Here is a 15,203-nt window from a genome sequence, read left to right as displayed (position 1 = left end):
CAGCAGATGACATGGCACCCCAAACCATCACTGACTGTGGAAACTTTACACTGGACTTCAAGCAACGTGGATGAAGTGCCTCTCTTCTTTTCCTCCAGACTCTGGGACCTTGATTTCCAAAGGAAATGCAAAATTTACTTTCATCAGAGAACATGACTTTGGACCACTCACCAGCAGTCCAGTCCTGTTTCTCTTTAGCCCAGGCAAGACGCTTCTGACGCTGTCTGTGGTTCAAGAGTGGCTTGACACAAGGAATGCGACAGCAGAAACCCATGTCTTTCATACGTCTGTGTGTGGTGGTTCTTGAAGCACTCACTCCAGCTGCAGTCCACTCTTTGTGAATCTCCCCCACATTTTTGAATGGGTTTTGTTTCACAATCCTCTCCAGGGTGCAGTTATCTCTCTTGCTTGTACACTTTTTTCGACCACATCTTTTCCTTCCCTTCGCCTCTCTATTAATGTGCTTGGACACTGAGCTCTGTGAACAGCTAGCCTCTTTAGCGATGACCTTTTGTGTCTTGCCCTCCTTGTGCAAGGTGTCGATGGTCGTCTTTTGGACAACTGTCAAGTCAGCAGTCTTCCCCATGATTGTGTAGCCTATAGAACTAGACTGAAAGACCATTTAAAGGCTTTTGCAGGTGGTTTGAGTTAATTAGCTGATTAGAGTGTGGCACCAGGGGCCATCAATTTTGAACCTTTTCACAATATTCTAATTTTCTGATATGATGAATTTGAGATTTTCATTTGTTGTCATTTGTAATCATCAAAATTAAACAAAATAAACATCTGAAATATATGAGTTTGTATGTAATGTATGAATATAATATACAAGTATCACTTTTTAAATGGAATTACTGAAATCAATCTACTTTTTCATGATATTCTAATTTTATGACCAGCACCTGTATATATAATAAGGGGGTCCCCGCTCCATCTTGCCATCAGTTTGGGGGTCCTTGGCCTGGAAAACGTTGAAGACCCCTGGTCTAGAGCTTTGAAAGAGCGTTTTGCTTGTCAATCAAAAACATAAACACTTACATTTCTGAACTTAACTCGAACTCTGGAACTCCGTCAAATGCAGACTAACATTGCAGTAAAACCGTCCTTATAAATGTGTAGAAATAAAACTCCTGCTTCCAATTAGGTGCAGATCTGAGATGCTGTGGGCCTTTTCATCTTCTAAAGGCTTAAGGAACCTACTGGAGGCCATTATGGTAGAAAAAAAGAAATAAAATTCATATGACTAAGCTGCTGTATGCTCAGATTTTCAGCATAAACCTTGATAACATCTATAAATATTGCCCATATTTCCCCTCTAATGCAGCATGTAGGCATCTGCTTCATGAACAATGAGCAAGAAAATCAAATTAGCACAAGTTTATCATTATTTAATCTCCTTATGACTAATCCACATATAAAATTCTACTATAGTAAATGGAGGCTCTGAGGTGTACTGTTCACTGCACGCAGATTTCAGTATGGAGGTCAAACAGGGAAAAAGGCAAGTGTTGAAGAATGACGGAAACGCAGGGTGTAATTCAACAAAATTCTAAACCTGGAAACCTTAAAGAAAGCTCTGTACAAGTAATTATCACCCGGAACCATCTCAATCCTGACTGCATCAAAGATTAACCAAACAGAAAAACTATTACCTTTTAAAAGTGTTATTTCCTCTGACACATTATGTAAATAAATGCTCAATAGTAGAGGAGGATACTCCACCCTGGTGCCAAATAAGTTGTTTTTAACCAGAGGGAGGCGGTCAGTTGAGTTGGTGGTCCTTCACTGCATTAAGGACCACCTGTGAAAATGCTCTAAATGACTGGAACTCAAAGAATCCAAAATGTGTCCTGGGTACGATCACATGGGCAATTAAGAGATTTTGGGCTCACTTCGATCGACTCGCCCAGGATGCACGTTAATTCCAGATGTGCACAGGGCCAAAGTGTACCTCAGGTGGAAGGGAATTGGTTGTAAAACAGAACACATTATGGTGTGTGGATTTTTCCTCTCCTTTCGCTGTGTGATGCAGCTATGTATCTATGTATCTATTTAAAGGAAAAAACTATTCGAAACATGAAATAAAAAATATTTTTTCTATATTATTGCACCAAATTCCTTATCTGTTTGTTTTGGACAGGATGTCTCTTGAAATGTGAACGATTTCAACCACTAATCAAACCCAAGTAACTCTAAATGACCTCCTGCTGGCACATTTTAATAGTTTGATCCACAAATACTTACATGCATTATAGAAAATTATTTATACATTATATGTATTAAATGCTCTCTCGGAGGAGTTAAGTTTTTACCATTTGGTATCAAGACAAAATGCTAATTAAAGTCAAAATGAAGGGTCAATTTCACACCTGGAAAGCTTTAAGTCCTCTTCAGCAAACTAAAGGGCCTGAATAATATAATAATGTAGCATTTTTTTCTACAGAGCATCATGTTGCTCTGTTTACCTGAGACGACTGCAAAAAAGAAAAAGAAAAGAGAGCTGGAGAAACCGAATTTTCTTCTACACAGACCCAAACCAAGGTATTGTAAGAATGACTTATAAGTCACCAGATGGTTAATTGTTGTTTTTGGTCACTTAAATAATAGAGGACTCTGAGGAAGAAGTATGGCCCACAAACCTGACTCTGTTACATCTGCTCTCTCAGGAGGAATGGGTCAAATTTCCAGAAAACTACGATGACAATCTTGGGAGGAAAAATCTAAAACATTTTACCCAAATAAAAATAAAAAATCCACTAAATACAAAGGATGTATTTTAAGCACAAAAAATGTAAAAATCCCTTAAAATTTCATAATTTTGACAGTACTGCATGTTGCCACTGTTACCACTGCTTCTTTGAAGCAAGCAAGTCCTTACTTTAAATTATGATTGGGGACTTTCTGCAAGAAAGTATTCTTGGGGTCGATATTCTGCTAAATCACAATCGTGGAATTTCCATTAAATGACAAATACAGTTAAAATTGTATGTGAATACATTTGTCCCACTATATTTCAACGTGGTGGATGTAAACAAATGATGCATCCAAATCTCAGCCCTAATGGTTGCCACCATCCTTCAACTAAGAGTTTTGATTCAATCGAAAAAAAACCTCATCGAAGTGTTTTTTTTTTTTTTTTGGAATTGCAGTGGAACGGTAACGTTAAGCAAATTCATTTCGTAATTATAATTTGCGCAATTTGATGGTTTATAGAAAAACACCTTACGGTGTCCTTTGGTATAAGTGCGTGTTTTTGCATCAGTTTATCCTGCGTTGCCATTAGGGGTGTAAATCACATCCATCATGGCGATTCGATTCAGTATCGATTTCCTGACCCAACGATTCGATTATTTTCGATTCTCAAGAATACACCACGATTTCGATTCGATTAATCGATTAATCGGTTACATTTTTCCTTTATTATTTTTTACACCTTACATGCTAAACAAAGTTTCAAGTTTGAAATAAATCAATGAAAGCTGTAATATCATTATGCATTTTCTTTAGAAACAACAGCAAATAACAGAAGTGGAAAAGTTGCATCAAAAAATACTGCAAGAATACTGCACAATATCAGTGTAATGAGTTCAATGCAATACCTCGGCTCCAAAGAAACTGTCCAACATATTTTTTTAGAATGTAATAAATATACTCAGGAAAGAGAGATGTTGTCTAGAGAGTTAGACAGGAATAAAAATAAACTAGATATAAGGGAATTGTTTAAAAGGTCATCTGGGGATGTAGTTTTTGGGAGTATTTTTAATTTTCTAAGAAGAACGGGTATTTTAGGGAGAATATAATAGTTTGTCTGGTCCATACTCCATTCTGGAAGGTGGCGGTAATGCACCTATAAGTTGTTTGCCAACCGCCATAAAAAAAAAGAAGAAGAAGAAGGCTCCAGTGTGTCGACGTCACCGCCCCCTTGAGAGACGCTCCGCTGCACCTCTCCCAGATTGTAGCTGACCACAAACAGTGCAGCAGACAGGAGGCCGGCTTGTTTTGTTTTTATGACCGAAATTGCGGAAAACAACTCGTGAAGTTTGACCCGCTAGAAGAGCGAGGTGCGCGAGAACGCTGGGACCCTTTTTCCACCTGGATCTCCGCTCTTTTTGGCTCTCATGTCCCTCCGTCGTCGGACTAAACTCGCCCCCATTTCCTCACCGCCTCGGCCGTATCTAGACCCACAGTGTGTAGCTCAGACCACGCTTCAATACTGAGCATAATTTAAAAATGTCTGTGTCAAGCTTACTGCAACACACTGCTGTAAGAGTATAACCAGGAAGCGCGGTAGGAGGGCAAAATAGGTTTAGCGGCACCGCAGCACGGGAGGGAGAATTACGCCCAGGAGCAAATGGATAATCGATACAAAACGATTATTATTTACACCCCTAGTTGCCATGTGATGGATTGGTGACCCACAAAGACAGGCACCTGATGGATCATTCTGGTAACAAGTGAACAAAAAGCTTAGCTAAAACAGGCAAAGGTAAATTCATCTTTAGTCATTTTTTTTCTCTCTAGAACTAAAATAATCAAAACGCTCATAGACTATCCATACTGATCTCTCATTAGCCTTGGAGGATTCTAGTCACACATAGAGGATAGTCACTGCATGGCGTTCCCACAAACTCCCAATTAAAAAAGGTCAATTTTTCTTCTTCTTTGCAGGGTAAATTAGGTCTGAATGAATAACTGATGGGGACAGGAAGGAAGCGGGACGATGAGGCATTACAGTGGCCGTGAGCAAATCTCCAGAACATCTCCAACACATGTGCTGAGAATCCGAACCCCCGATGAGACAACATTACTTGGTGTCTAACTATGCAGAGCACAGTGGAATTCATTTGGAACAAAGCCGGCACTTTTTGTATCGAATTAAATTTACAGTCCTGTCCTGTTAGCGTCTGCAGGGTTGTTTAGGTTATGCATGCTGGCCCGGAACCGACACACACACACACAAGTTCTGGTTGTAACCGCTGCGGTCTCATGTGTCTCAGTGACTCACATCGACTCATCCTCCAGCCGCATACACACACTGCAAATGACAGCTTCCTAACTACTTAAACCAAATCAACCATAGCTAAAGGGTGCATAAGCTTGTTCACACAAAACACACACACACACACACAGAATGACAGTTTTCATCTGTCTATAATCAGCGAGCCATTGAGGTTAGCAATTACTGGAAGAGAAGAACGAGGATGAGGAGGAAGAAAAAAACAGGCTGAAGGATTTCAGGGGAGGCCAGGAAGAAATTTAAGGTGAAAGGGTGAAGTTAAATGAAAAAGAAGCAAAAGAGAACCTATTATCTGCAGCTATATGGCGAAAACCACACAGAATCATCACACCACATGGGAGTCTTATCTCGGGTGACTTGATGCACCCAGCAAACAATTAGGAGTGCTCCTCAACCACAGAGAAGCTTTTTAAAACCCAAAAGCATTAATTTTTTCCTTCTCCTTTAATCACTCCCCTCTTCTCCATCTTCCATGGGCTCCCCCTGCCAATTATCCACGTTGGCCTACTCCTCTCACATCTTCTCAGCTGAGAGCTGCAGCATGTGGGAGTGAGTGTGTTTGACATTGCCTCAGGCTGCTCTGGATCACGTTATGACAACATGGTGTTGTTGTAGCAGAAGTTACTCAGAGGACATAGACAGAAACTTTTCTCCAGCTTTCTACAGGCTTTCGTCCTTTACCTTTATCTGCTGAGAACTTTCGTTGAGATTGTCCTCCCTCTTCTTGGCCTCCTCCATCAGCTGGGCATTTCTGTTCTTTTCCACTTGCTCCTTGTGTTTCATGTTGGCCACCTTCTTCGACTGGTCCTTAATTTGTCTGCAAAAACACAATAATATTTTACAAACAATACATCATCTGCATGTTCATGACTGATGCTTTTTGTTTATGATATTCATAATGACTTCACTGAAGCTAATTTAGACTAAATAGCTCAGAACGGGGCTATTATTCTTAACAGGCCTCCAGTTCTTTCTGGTTTTGCTTCTTAAATTAGAGTTTAAAATCTTTAAAAGTTATTTTGCACCCCAGTAGTCCAAGCTTTCTCCACAAAATTGTACAGCTGCAAAACACTTTCACATTTTCAAACTTGTTTTTCAATTATCACCATTATTATCATTATGGTTTTGCTAAGCCACTTGGAGGCAAAATAGTCCACGGTCATTATGCAAACACAGGAGCATAACAGAGTTTAGTTTGGGGCATCACAGCTTTGACGAGGACATTAACAGTGGCATCAAAAATGTATCAGTGAGGTTGGAATTGGAGTAATTAAGTGTGGCAAATAGTGCAAAACAGAGTCTAAAGAGAAGTGATGGCCTAGACAGCTCTAGGGAAGAAGATGTCTTTAAAGCTGTTAGTCTGTGTTTTGTTGTACAGCTCTCCTGAAGGCAGCAGTACAAAGAGTCTGTATGAAGGTAGGCAGTGATATGCCTGACTCTGTTCTCAACCTGTCCAACATAAATGGAATCAATATTGCAGAGAGGATATCCCACAATCCTCAGGGCTGTGGTCATTACTTAAACTCTCATACCACACTGCTTCAATTAGACATGGGATGGTCTCAGTTATTGCCCCCTAAATGTTGACAAGCACTCTGGGGAAGAAAGAGGCCATGTTAAGCTTCATGTGTAAGAGGATCCTCTGAGTTTCAATCTGGTTTTAGAGCTCATCATAGCACTGAAACAGCTCTGGTGAAAGTCACTAATGATATTCTCATGGCCTCAGATAATGGACCAAATAGTCCAAGATTTGTAGGAATCAAAAACACAGCAATTGGCTGGTTTAAATCTTATTTATCAGACCGATTTCAATTTTTTCACGATAATAATAAATCCTCCTCAGAAACCAGGGTTACCTAATCCAGGGATCAGTGCTAGGACCAATTCTCTTTACTATATACAGGTGCTGGTCATAAAATTAGAATATCATGAAAAAGTAGATTGATTTCAGTAATTCCATTTAAAAAGTGAAACTTGTATATTATATTCATACATTACATACAAACTCATATATTTCAGATGTTTATTTTGTTTAATTTTGATGATTACAAATGACAACAAATGAAAATCTCAAATTCATCATATCAGAAAATTAGAATATTGTGAAAAGGTTCAAAATTGATGGCCCCTGGTGCCACACTCTAATCAGCTAATTAACTCAAACCACCTGCAAAAGCCTTTAAATGGTCTTTCAGTCTAGTTCTATAGGCTACACAATCATGGGGAAGACTGCTGACTTGACAGTTGTCCAAAAGACGACCATCGACACCTTGCACAAGGAGGGCAAGACACAAAAGGTCATCGCTAAAGAGGCTGGCTGTTCACAGAGCTCAGTGTCCAAGCACATTAATAGAGAGGCGAAGGGAAGGAAAAGATGTGGTCGAAAAAAGTGTACAAGCAAGAGAGATAACCGCACCCTGGAGAGGATTGTGAAACAAAACCCATTCAAAAATGTGGGGGAGATTCACAAAGAGTGGACTGCAGCTGGAGTGAGTGCTTCAAGAACCACCACACACAGACGTATGAAAGACATGGGTTTCTGCTGTCGCATTCCTTGTGTCAAGCCACTCTTGAACCACAGACAGCGTCAGAAGCGTCTTGCCTGGGCTAAAGAGAAACAGGACTGGACTGCTGGTGAGTGGTCCAAAGTCATGTTCTCTGATGAAAGTAAATTTTGCATTTCCTTTGGAAATCAAGGTCCCAGAGTCTGGAGGAAAAGAAGAGAGGCACTTCATCCACGTTGCTTGAAGTCCAGTGTAAAGTTTCCACAGTCAGTGATGGTTTGGGGTGCCATGTCATCTGCTGGTGTTGGTCCATTGTGTTTTCTGAGGTCCAGGGTCAACGCAGCCACATACCAGGAAGTTTTAGAGCACTTCATGCTTCCTGCAGCTGACCAACTTTTTGGAGATGCAGATTTCATTTTCCAACAGGACTTGGCACCTGCACACAGTGCCAAAGCTACCAGTACCTGGTTGAAGGACCATGGTATCCCTGTTCTTAATTGGCCAGCAAACTCTCCTGACCTTAACCCCATAGAAAATCTATGGGGTATTGTGAAGAAGAAGATGCAATACACCAGACCCAACAATTCAGAAGAGCTAAAAGCCACTATTAGAGCAACCTGGGCTATCATAACACCTGAGCAGTGCCACAGACTGATCGACTCCATGCCACGCCGCATTGCTGCTGTAATACAGGCCAAAGGAGGCCCAACTAAATACTGAGTGCTGTACATGCTCATACTTTTCATGTTCATACTTTTCAGTTGGCCAACATTTCTATAAATCCTTTGTTTTTATTGGTCTTCAGTAATATTCTAATTTTCTGATATGATGAATTTGAGATTTTCATTTGTTGTCATTTGTAATCATCAAAATTAAACAAAATAAACATCTGAAATATATGAGTTTGTATGTAATGTATGAATATAATATACAAGTTTCACTTTTTAAATGGAATTACTGAAATCAATCTACTTTTTCATGATATTCTAATTTTATGACCAGCACCTGTATATGCTCCCAATCTGTAGAATTATTAAACAGCATGGGATAAATTTCCGCTGTAATGCTGATGATACACAACTATTTATGTCTATAAATCAAAATGAATCCATTATATAGACTACAGGCATGTCTTGAAGACATAAAAACCTGGATCACTCTTAACTTTCTGCTCCTGTCCTCAGACAAAACAGACGTTTTAGTCTTTGGACCAGAGCCTTTGAAAAAGAGGTTAGTCAGTCACTTCATTTGGATGGGATTCAATTGATCTCAGATAATAAAGTAATAAATATTGGTTATTTCACTTCCTGTTAAAAGGGAGTTTTTGACTAGAGCAGAGGAGGAAAGGCTTGAAGATCTCCAAAGGAGCCGGAGAGAAGTAACCGAGGTATATATCCAGAAAATTATTTTACAGAAAATTACTGAATCATTACCTGTGAAACGTCGGGGACGTTGCTGAATAAGTATACTGGAGAGTAACAGCATCATCACGCAGCATGTTTTTGTAATGGGCGATCTCGCAATCGCTAGTTTGTTGGCTCTGCGCTGCCGTAGCGCAAAGATGTCTGCCTCCATGGCTGCGAGACCCGCTCCTATGTAATTATAAATAACGAATTCTAAGGCAACACAAATATTAAGGTTAAGAGGCTGAGCTCGTAGATGATGATAAATAACATAGTTATGTATAATATATTAAATTTCTGACTGTATATCCCTGTAATTATTACACACTGTAGCTTTAAGTCTGGCCTGTAAGTCTTTAAAACATAAACAAGCTTACAAAGTGAAACAAGCTGTTTTATTCAAAGCAACAAAAAAAGATGAAAACAGAAGGCTGTTTTCCACCATTAAGCCACATATACTCAGATATAAACCTAGCCAAACTCATTGCCTTCAGAAATTCCCCAGCAATTCAACAGTCTACTTGTCTATATGAGCACCATTAGTTTGTGAGAAGTCACAGGTTTGCTAGAGAGCATTAGTGAACAAACATTGAAGACAAAATGAAAAACAGAAGGTTGTGGGGATGTTTAAAACATGATAAGGTTTTAAGACTATTACCAAGCTAGGTTTTTGTGAAGTTTTGCTGTGTTTGGATATGCGTTCATGTGGTCTCTGAGGATGGACTAAAATATGCATGAAGGCTCCACATATATGTGTATTTATGTTGAGAATAACTGAGTTTTAGTTTCAAATTTGCACAGTTACTGCTGTGCTAAGCAAAAGGCAACTGTAGTGAAACCAGTTTTACAAAGTACTGATATACTGTAGGAGGATAGGATACAAATGCCTGCCACACTTATCAGAAAAGATCTACACAGCATCATTTTAAACCATTTCATACTGATCTATATAATAAATTCCTCACAAGATACATTAAAGGCTCCTTATGTTTCATAACAAAGTGAAAAACTTTGTGGATAGTAAAATTATTTTGCAATGATCTATCAAATAATAACACAAATGTACCTCTGTCAAGAAATTTGAACTTTACATCAGGATTCTGTGCAACACAATGCTGTCCTAAATACCCTGGAGTCGATATAATGTCAAAATCGGTCGAGGAATTTGGTGAAAAGCTATGAATCAAATACTGGATGACATATTTGATGTCTGCACAGCGGGAAGCAGGAGGGCCTCGTCACAAAGGGATTACTGGGTGTCGGGAAGCGGGGTTTAAATCATCATCAGGAAAATGAACGAGACTGTAATGGCTAGTAAAGAGCGGGAAGAGCAGAAAGTCTTTCCTTGTGGGAGATGCAGGCTTTACAAGATGGAGAAATAGTTTAATCCCTGTTCAAGACGCCTGGAAGCCATTGTGGCTCTGTCACAGAGCTATCAGATAACAGCAGCTTTACTTGATCAGGACCTCTTACGGGCCCCAGACATGAACACAGGCACAAATGCTGAAAAAGTAAACCTCAATAACATCAATGGAATAAAAACACTAGGAAAAACCAAAGGAATGTGTAAGCATACTGTTAAAAAAAAACACTAGGGGACATAACAAAGACACTAAACTGCAGGCTAGGTAGTTCTTACTTTCACTAGGTTTGCCCGTGACTATAGTAAGCCTCTCTGCACAAAGCATATCTTTATCCATTTTGCGTCGGTCTTAACCCTTTATAGGGCATTCACTTTAAACATCTACATTTCAAGCAAAGAGTACACTGCAAAAAACTGAAATCTAAGTAAGTCAGGTTTTCTTAAAATAAGTTTATTTTTTCTTGAACTGAGCAGGTAAGTAAGATACTTTGCAAATGGAATAAGAAATTTTACATTCAAAATAAGGAAAAAAATGCAGTTTCCCATTTCAAGAGCATAATATCAAATAATCTGATTTAAAGGATAAAAATGCTACTTCAGCTGGGAGATTTTCTTATTTACCAACTCAAAGTAAGGGTAAATACACTTATTTTAAGACATTTTCACAACTTTAAAGATATTTTTTTTAGTGTGTCATTGGAATCCACGACAAGACCTTATTACCTTTATAACATTAAAAAAATATGTATATTTTGATGGCATAAATGAATGTCAATGTAATTACAAGAAACACCAACTTGCCCGAAAAATAACAAAAGTATCTCTATAAGAAACTAATGAAAAACACTGATCAAAAATGGTAACTTGCCCTATAAAGGGTTAACCGTTTTACTGCATACATTAATTATTTTTCCAACGGCTCCAAAGTATTCAGACCTACTGACAATCCTTTTAGGGCTCTAGGATAATTTAACAAAGCACATGCTCTTTACTTCCTGATTCCTGGAGTAGATTTAATCTGATGAAACATGCCAATTAAGTGCAGCAGCTGTGAACATTTTGGTTTTATCCGTTTCTGTGATTATCACAGAGATCAAAATGTACAATCACTGAAAGAAATGGTGTGACTGCACCAATACCTGAAGTGGACAAGCTCAAATGTTTGCCCGAATAAAGATAAACCCCTTAATTTAAATTAACAATTTAAACAAATATTACCAACAATTTCCAACCCCAAGTCTTTGAAATTGGAAAACCTCCTTGCCATAACACTAATCTTTAAATCAGATTTGAGCAGGTTCAGTTCAGGACTCTCTAGACCATAAAAATAAAATTGCTATTGTTTCAACTCAGAAAATAACTAAAGATGACCTCCAATCTGAGTCTTTTAAGGGTAGAAATAAATTTAGGCTGTGCAGCTCGTCCCACTGAATGATACATAAATAGTTCCCAAGATCGACTTCTTCTGGATTATTTTTACCACCTTTTTTTAAAGGTGCTGAAAGCAGTGGTGATCTTTAAATTAAAAAAAAATTTGCATTATCATTTACTCAAATATGGTGAAAATTGGAGCAAATGCTATAATGATGTATAATTTAATAGTGGTCTGTATTATTTCAGTGGGACTAAATTCAGGATTAAAATTTAGATCCTGTTTTGAAATTAAACCATTGCGTGCATTCAGCATGCAGAAATGTCTCCATGCATATCGGTATATATTGTTGCAGAAGGTGTAAACAGGGCTTTACATTCAAATGACCTTCGAGCCTCAACATATATAGCTCTACTCTCAGCCCTAACCCTTTCTGATAGTGCTTTTAGTTTACTCAGCTTAGCGCAAAGCATAAAAAGATAAATGTACTCAAATATATAACCCATTTATGACAAGCCTTAGCTTTCATCTTCCTTGTCTGTGTAAGCCATAAACTACCTTCTAAAGTTACATAAAGTAACAGGAGTAATCCATCAAGTGGCTTTTACATCAATATTGCTGCCAGAAAAGTTGAGAAATGATATTGGCAAAAAAGGGTAGCATAAAATCGGTTTGCTAAAAAGGTCCAAGGGGCCTAATTCCAAACTGTCCTGAGATATCTGGGAGAAGAGAAATTGAAAAGCAGAGAAGCAGCCAAAACCGCTCAGCAGCACCTGCATGTTCAAAGCTCACACCATAATCATCAGCCTTTGTGTGTGTGTGTGTGTATCGACGTTTCTCACTTAAAGGTCTGCCATTGGAAAAGCCATGTGTGGCTCTTGTGTTTACATCCAAATTGGGTTTGAATGTTAAGTGAGAACGCAGATGTAGTAAGTGAGCCCTCTCATTTGTTATTTTGTTCCCTTTGTTAGGCCATGATTTTAGCTTCCATGTACAGTAACTGTGGGATACGGTTATTTCAATATTTGGGGTTCAGTTTGGTTCTGTATGCCCTGCCTTAGTGTAACAGGCCATAAACAGGCAGGAATGTTCCTATTGGAGGTTTTCCAGGAAGCCCCAAACATCTGGTTGGATCGCTGAGGTTTTCTTACTTCACGCTGCATTTGCTCTGTGTTTTATATATATATATATATCTTTTTCCAATTGATTCAGCACAGTCAGGGCATTTTCTGACCCTTTTTCCTATTTTTTGAGGAAAATAAACATTTGTTTTAGTATTTATTCTCATCATTGCGTTGCACCTCTAGTATTTTCTCACCTGAATCAGCTCTTTTTTAGACACTTCATCTGCTTGTTTCAGTCTTGCATAAACTCTGTTATCTTTCTTCAACAAAATTGCAAGACTAAAGTATATCCTTATTTACTTTGTTTCATATACTGCTTTAAAATGAAAAAATTCTCAGAATAAATACTCTTTTTACAGATATTAGACCACCATTGAATTGCAATGATTCTTTAATCTTCATAATACTTTGTGGCAGCCATTTTTTCATTTCTACTTTAGGTCTGTAAATTCAATAAAACTTGAGGCCTAATTCCTCTGGCAAACTTATATTTTAATATTACTATTTTTTTCTTCTAACAGGAGGTGATAATTATGTTTAAGGTTAGCTCAGATGGCAAGAAGGCCGATTCTCACTAATGATGTACCAATCAGTCGGCCAGTGACTAAACTCATCCAACTTTACCTCCATTTGTTCTGACCGGTGACTTGAAGGCCACAAACTGAAACATTTTACCTCTTCATTAAAAATGCATCATTATGAAAACTGCCAACATCCAAAACAGGCTCTGCTATATTTTTTGAGTAGAAATTCTGGTTTTCAAACCTGTTAATTATAAAATGTCTTTAAATCCAAAATTGGCACAAGGGGGTCATGGCCCAAGCGTTTGTCCTGGATCATAAAATTTTAGGCTTTATATAATAAATACGCTAACAGGGATTTATTGATCCCACTGGACACCAAATACCAGACACCGAGTTGGTGCCCCACCAGGTGAGAACATGAGTGGACTGGAAATAAAGCACAGCCCTGTACTTTTCTCCTGGATATATGCTCTATGTTTAATAGGATAAAAGTGAAAATAAACAATCTATTCTTGCAACTTTCAGCAAGCAGCCATTTCACATGGGACAACTGACTTTTCGCTTTACTGCATGTCAGTCTTATGAAAATAAAGTTATAAATGATAACTTTACAGATGATTTGAAGTGATTTAGGAATGAAGACAATAATGTATTTCGTTTAAGTATTTTATGCATCATTCTATAAAATAAATGCTTCATTTATTATTTATCTGATCTCTTCCAGTTTAGGGCTTTTTTAAAATAATAATGCAACAGATGTCTGTTCCCTATTTTTTATGCATCGCCTTTCCTTAAAAGCTGCTCTCTAAGGTAACAGAAACTGCCCTTTAAACCTCATGGTTTATAAATCTCTGGCCCACTCCCATTCAAAGTTACTTAAATATGCAAAACCTATTTTTCTCCTGCAAAACAACTGAATCTAATCGGCCGAGGAACCGGAATTACTGGAGATTTTCTCTAACCGCGGCGCAGTAAACACCAACACGGATATCTGCACACACAGAAGCGAAGACCAAACACGAACGGTTAAACATTCCTCAACACACGATTCGAATTTCTCTGGGTTGGACCACACACAAAAAGCCGAACACACGCATAATAACGCAACGCAAACACCCGAGATCCATTTGCCAAGATTCACACAGATGTAAACACACACCGTACAAACAAGATGGCAACCACGGCAAATATATATCATGTGCTAAGATTAACCCACACTGGTATACTTGTTAATGACATTTTGATTTCTTGATTCTTATTTTACTCCCTTCCAAAATACACATAAAAAGTGCTTTTGAACTAGTTGCTAATATACACAGAAACATAAGAAATACTTTATCTGAACTTTTGGCAGTGAAAAATGCAGGTTATTGCTTTTAATTAGAAGGAAAACACACATGCAATCTGAGAAATTTCCGTAAACCTCCCAACCTCCTCATTAGCATGCTGCTCATACTCAGGGAGCCACATAAAGGTGATATTAATATTACATTTGGACCCCTGTATAAATATTTGATCAAAAAATGCTTGTGGGCCTCATCTATGTTTACTGCTTGTAGTTTGCCCAAAATTAACATCAAGCAGTTCCTTCAAACCACAGGGAAATCAGTATTTCCTTTGAAAAAAAAAAAGGAAGGAAACATGGATTTGGTTTTCTTCATCCTTAAAAGAAAAATTATACAGCAGATTAAAAAACATAATTCAAAACATAACAGGTCCATCTTACAACATGATAATAAACCAGATAATAAAAGATTGTTTTTTTAAAAACAAAAAGGGGAAAACACTTTATTAAACAATTAATGTGGACAAATGCCTCAGAAAAAGATTTAGAGTTGAAATAGGCATGTGCTGTCTGCCACATCTGCCATCATTTTAAATTGTAGGAGGTTAAAT

At 38.1% G+C, this 15,203-nt stretch overlaps 1 protein-coding gene across 13 annotated transcripts in view; it reads right to left on the bottom strand.

The window, feature by feature from the left end:
- Positions 1 to 15,203, bottom strand: part of LOC119792970 (ELKS/Rab6-interacting/CAST family member 1-like) — a 163,860-nt gene that overhangs the window by 85,899 nt on the left and 62,758 nt on the right. For all 13 annotated transcript variants that reach the window (XR_005282049.1, XR_005282050.1, XR_005282051.1 and 10 more), the window contains one exon: positions 5,699 to 5,834. Coding sequence is in view for 10 of the 13 variants with exons in the window: in XM_038299841.1 (XP_038155769.1) it covers positions 5,699 to 5,834 (136 nt within the window). In the remaining 3 variants the exon portion in view is untranslated. The remainder of the gene's footprint in view (positions 1 to 5,698; positions 5,835 to 15,203) is intronic.

Source organism: Cyprinodon tularosa, unplaced genomic scaffold (genome assembly GCF_016077235.1).
Source record: "Cyprinodon tularosa strain WSP-4 unplaced genomic scaffold, ASM1607723v1 ctg437, whole genome shotgun sequence".
Taxonomy (NCBI): Eukaryota; Metazoa; Chordata; class Actinopteri; order Cyprinodontiformes; family Cyprinodontidae; genus Cyprinodon; species Cyprinodon tularosa.
The sequence above is the reverse complement of the archived record's forward strand: the minus strand, read 5'-3'. Positions and strand labels throughout refer to the sequence as shown.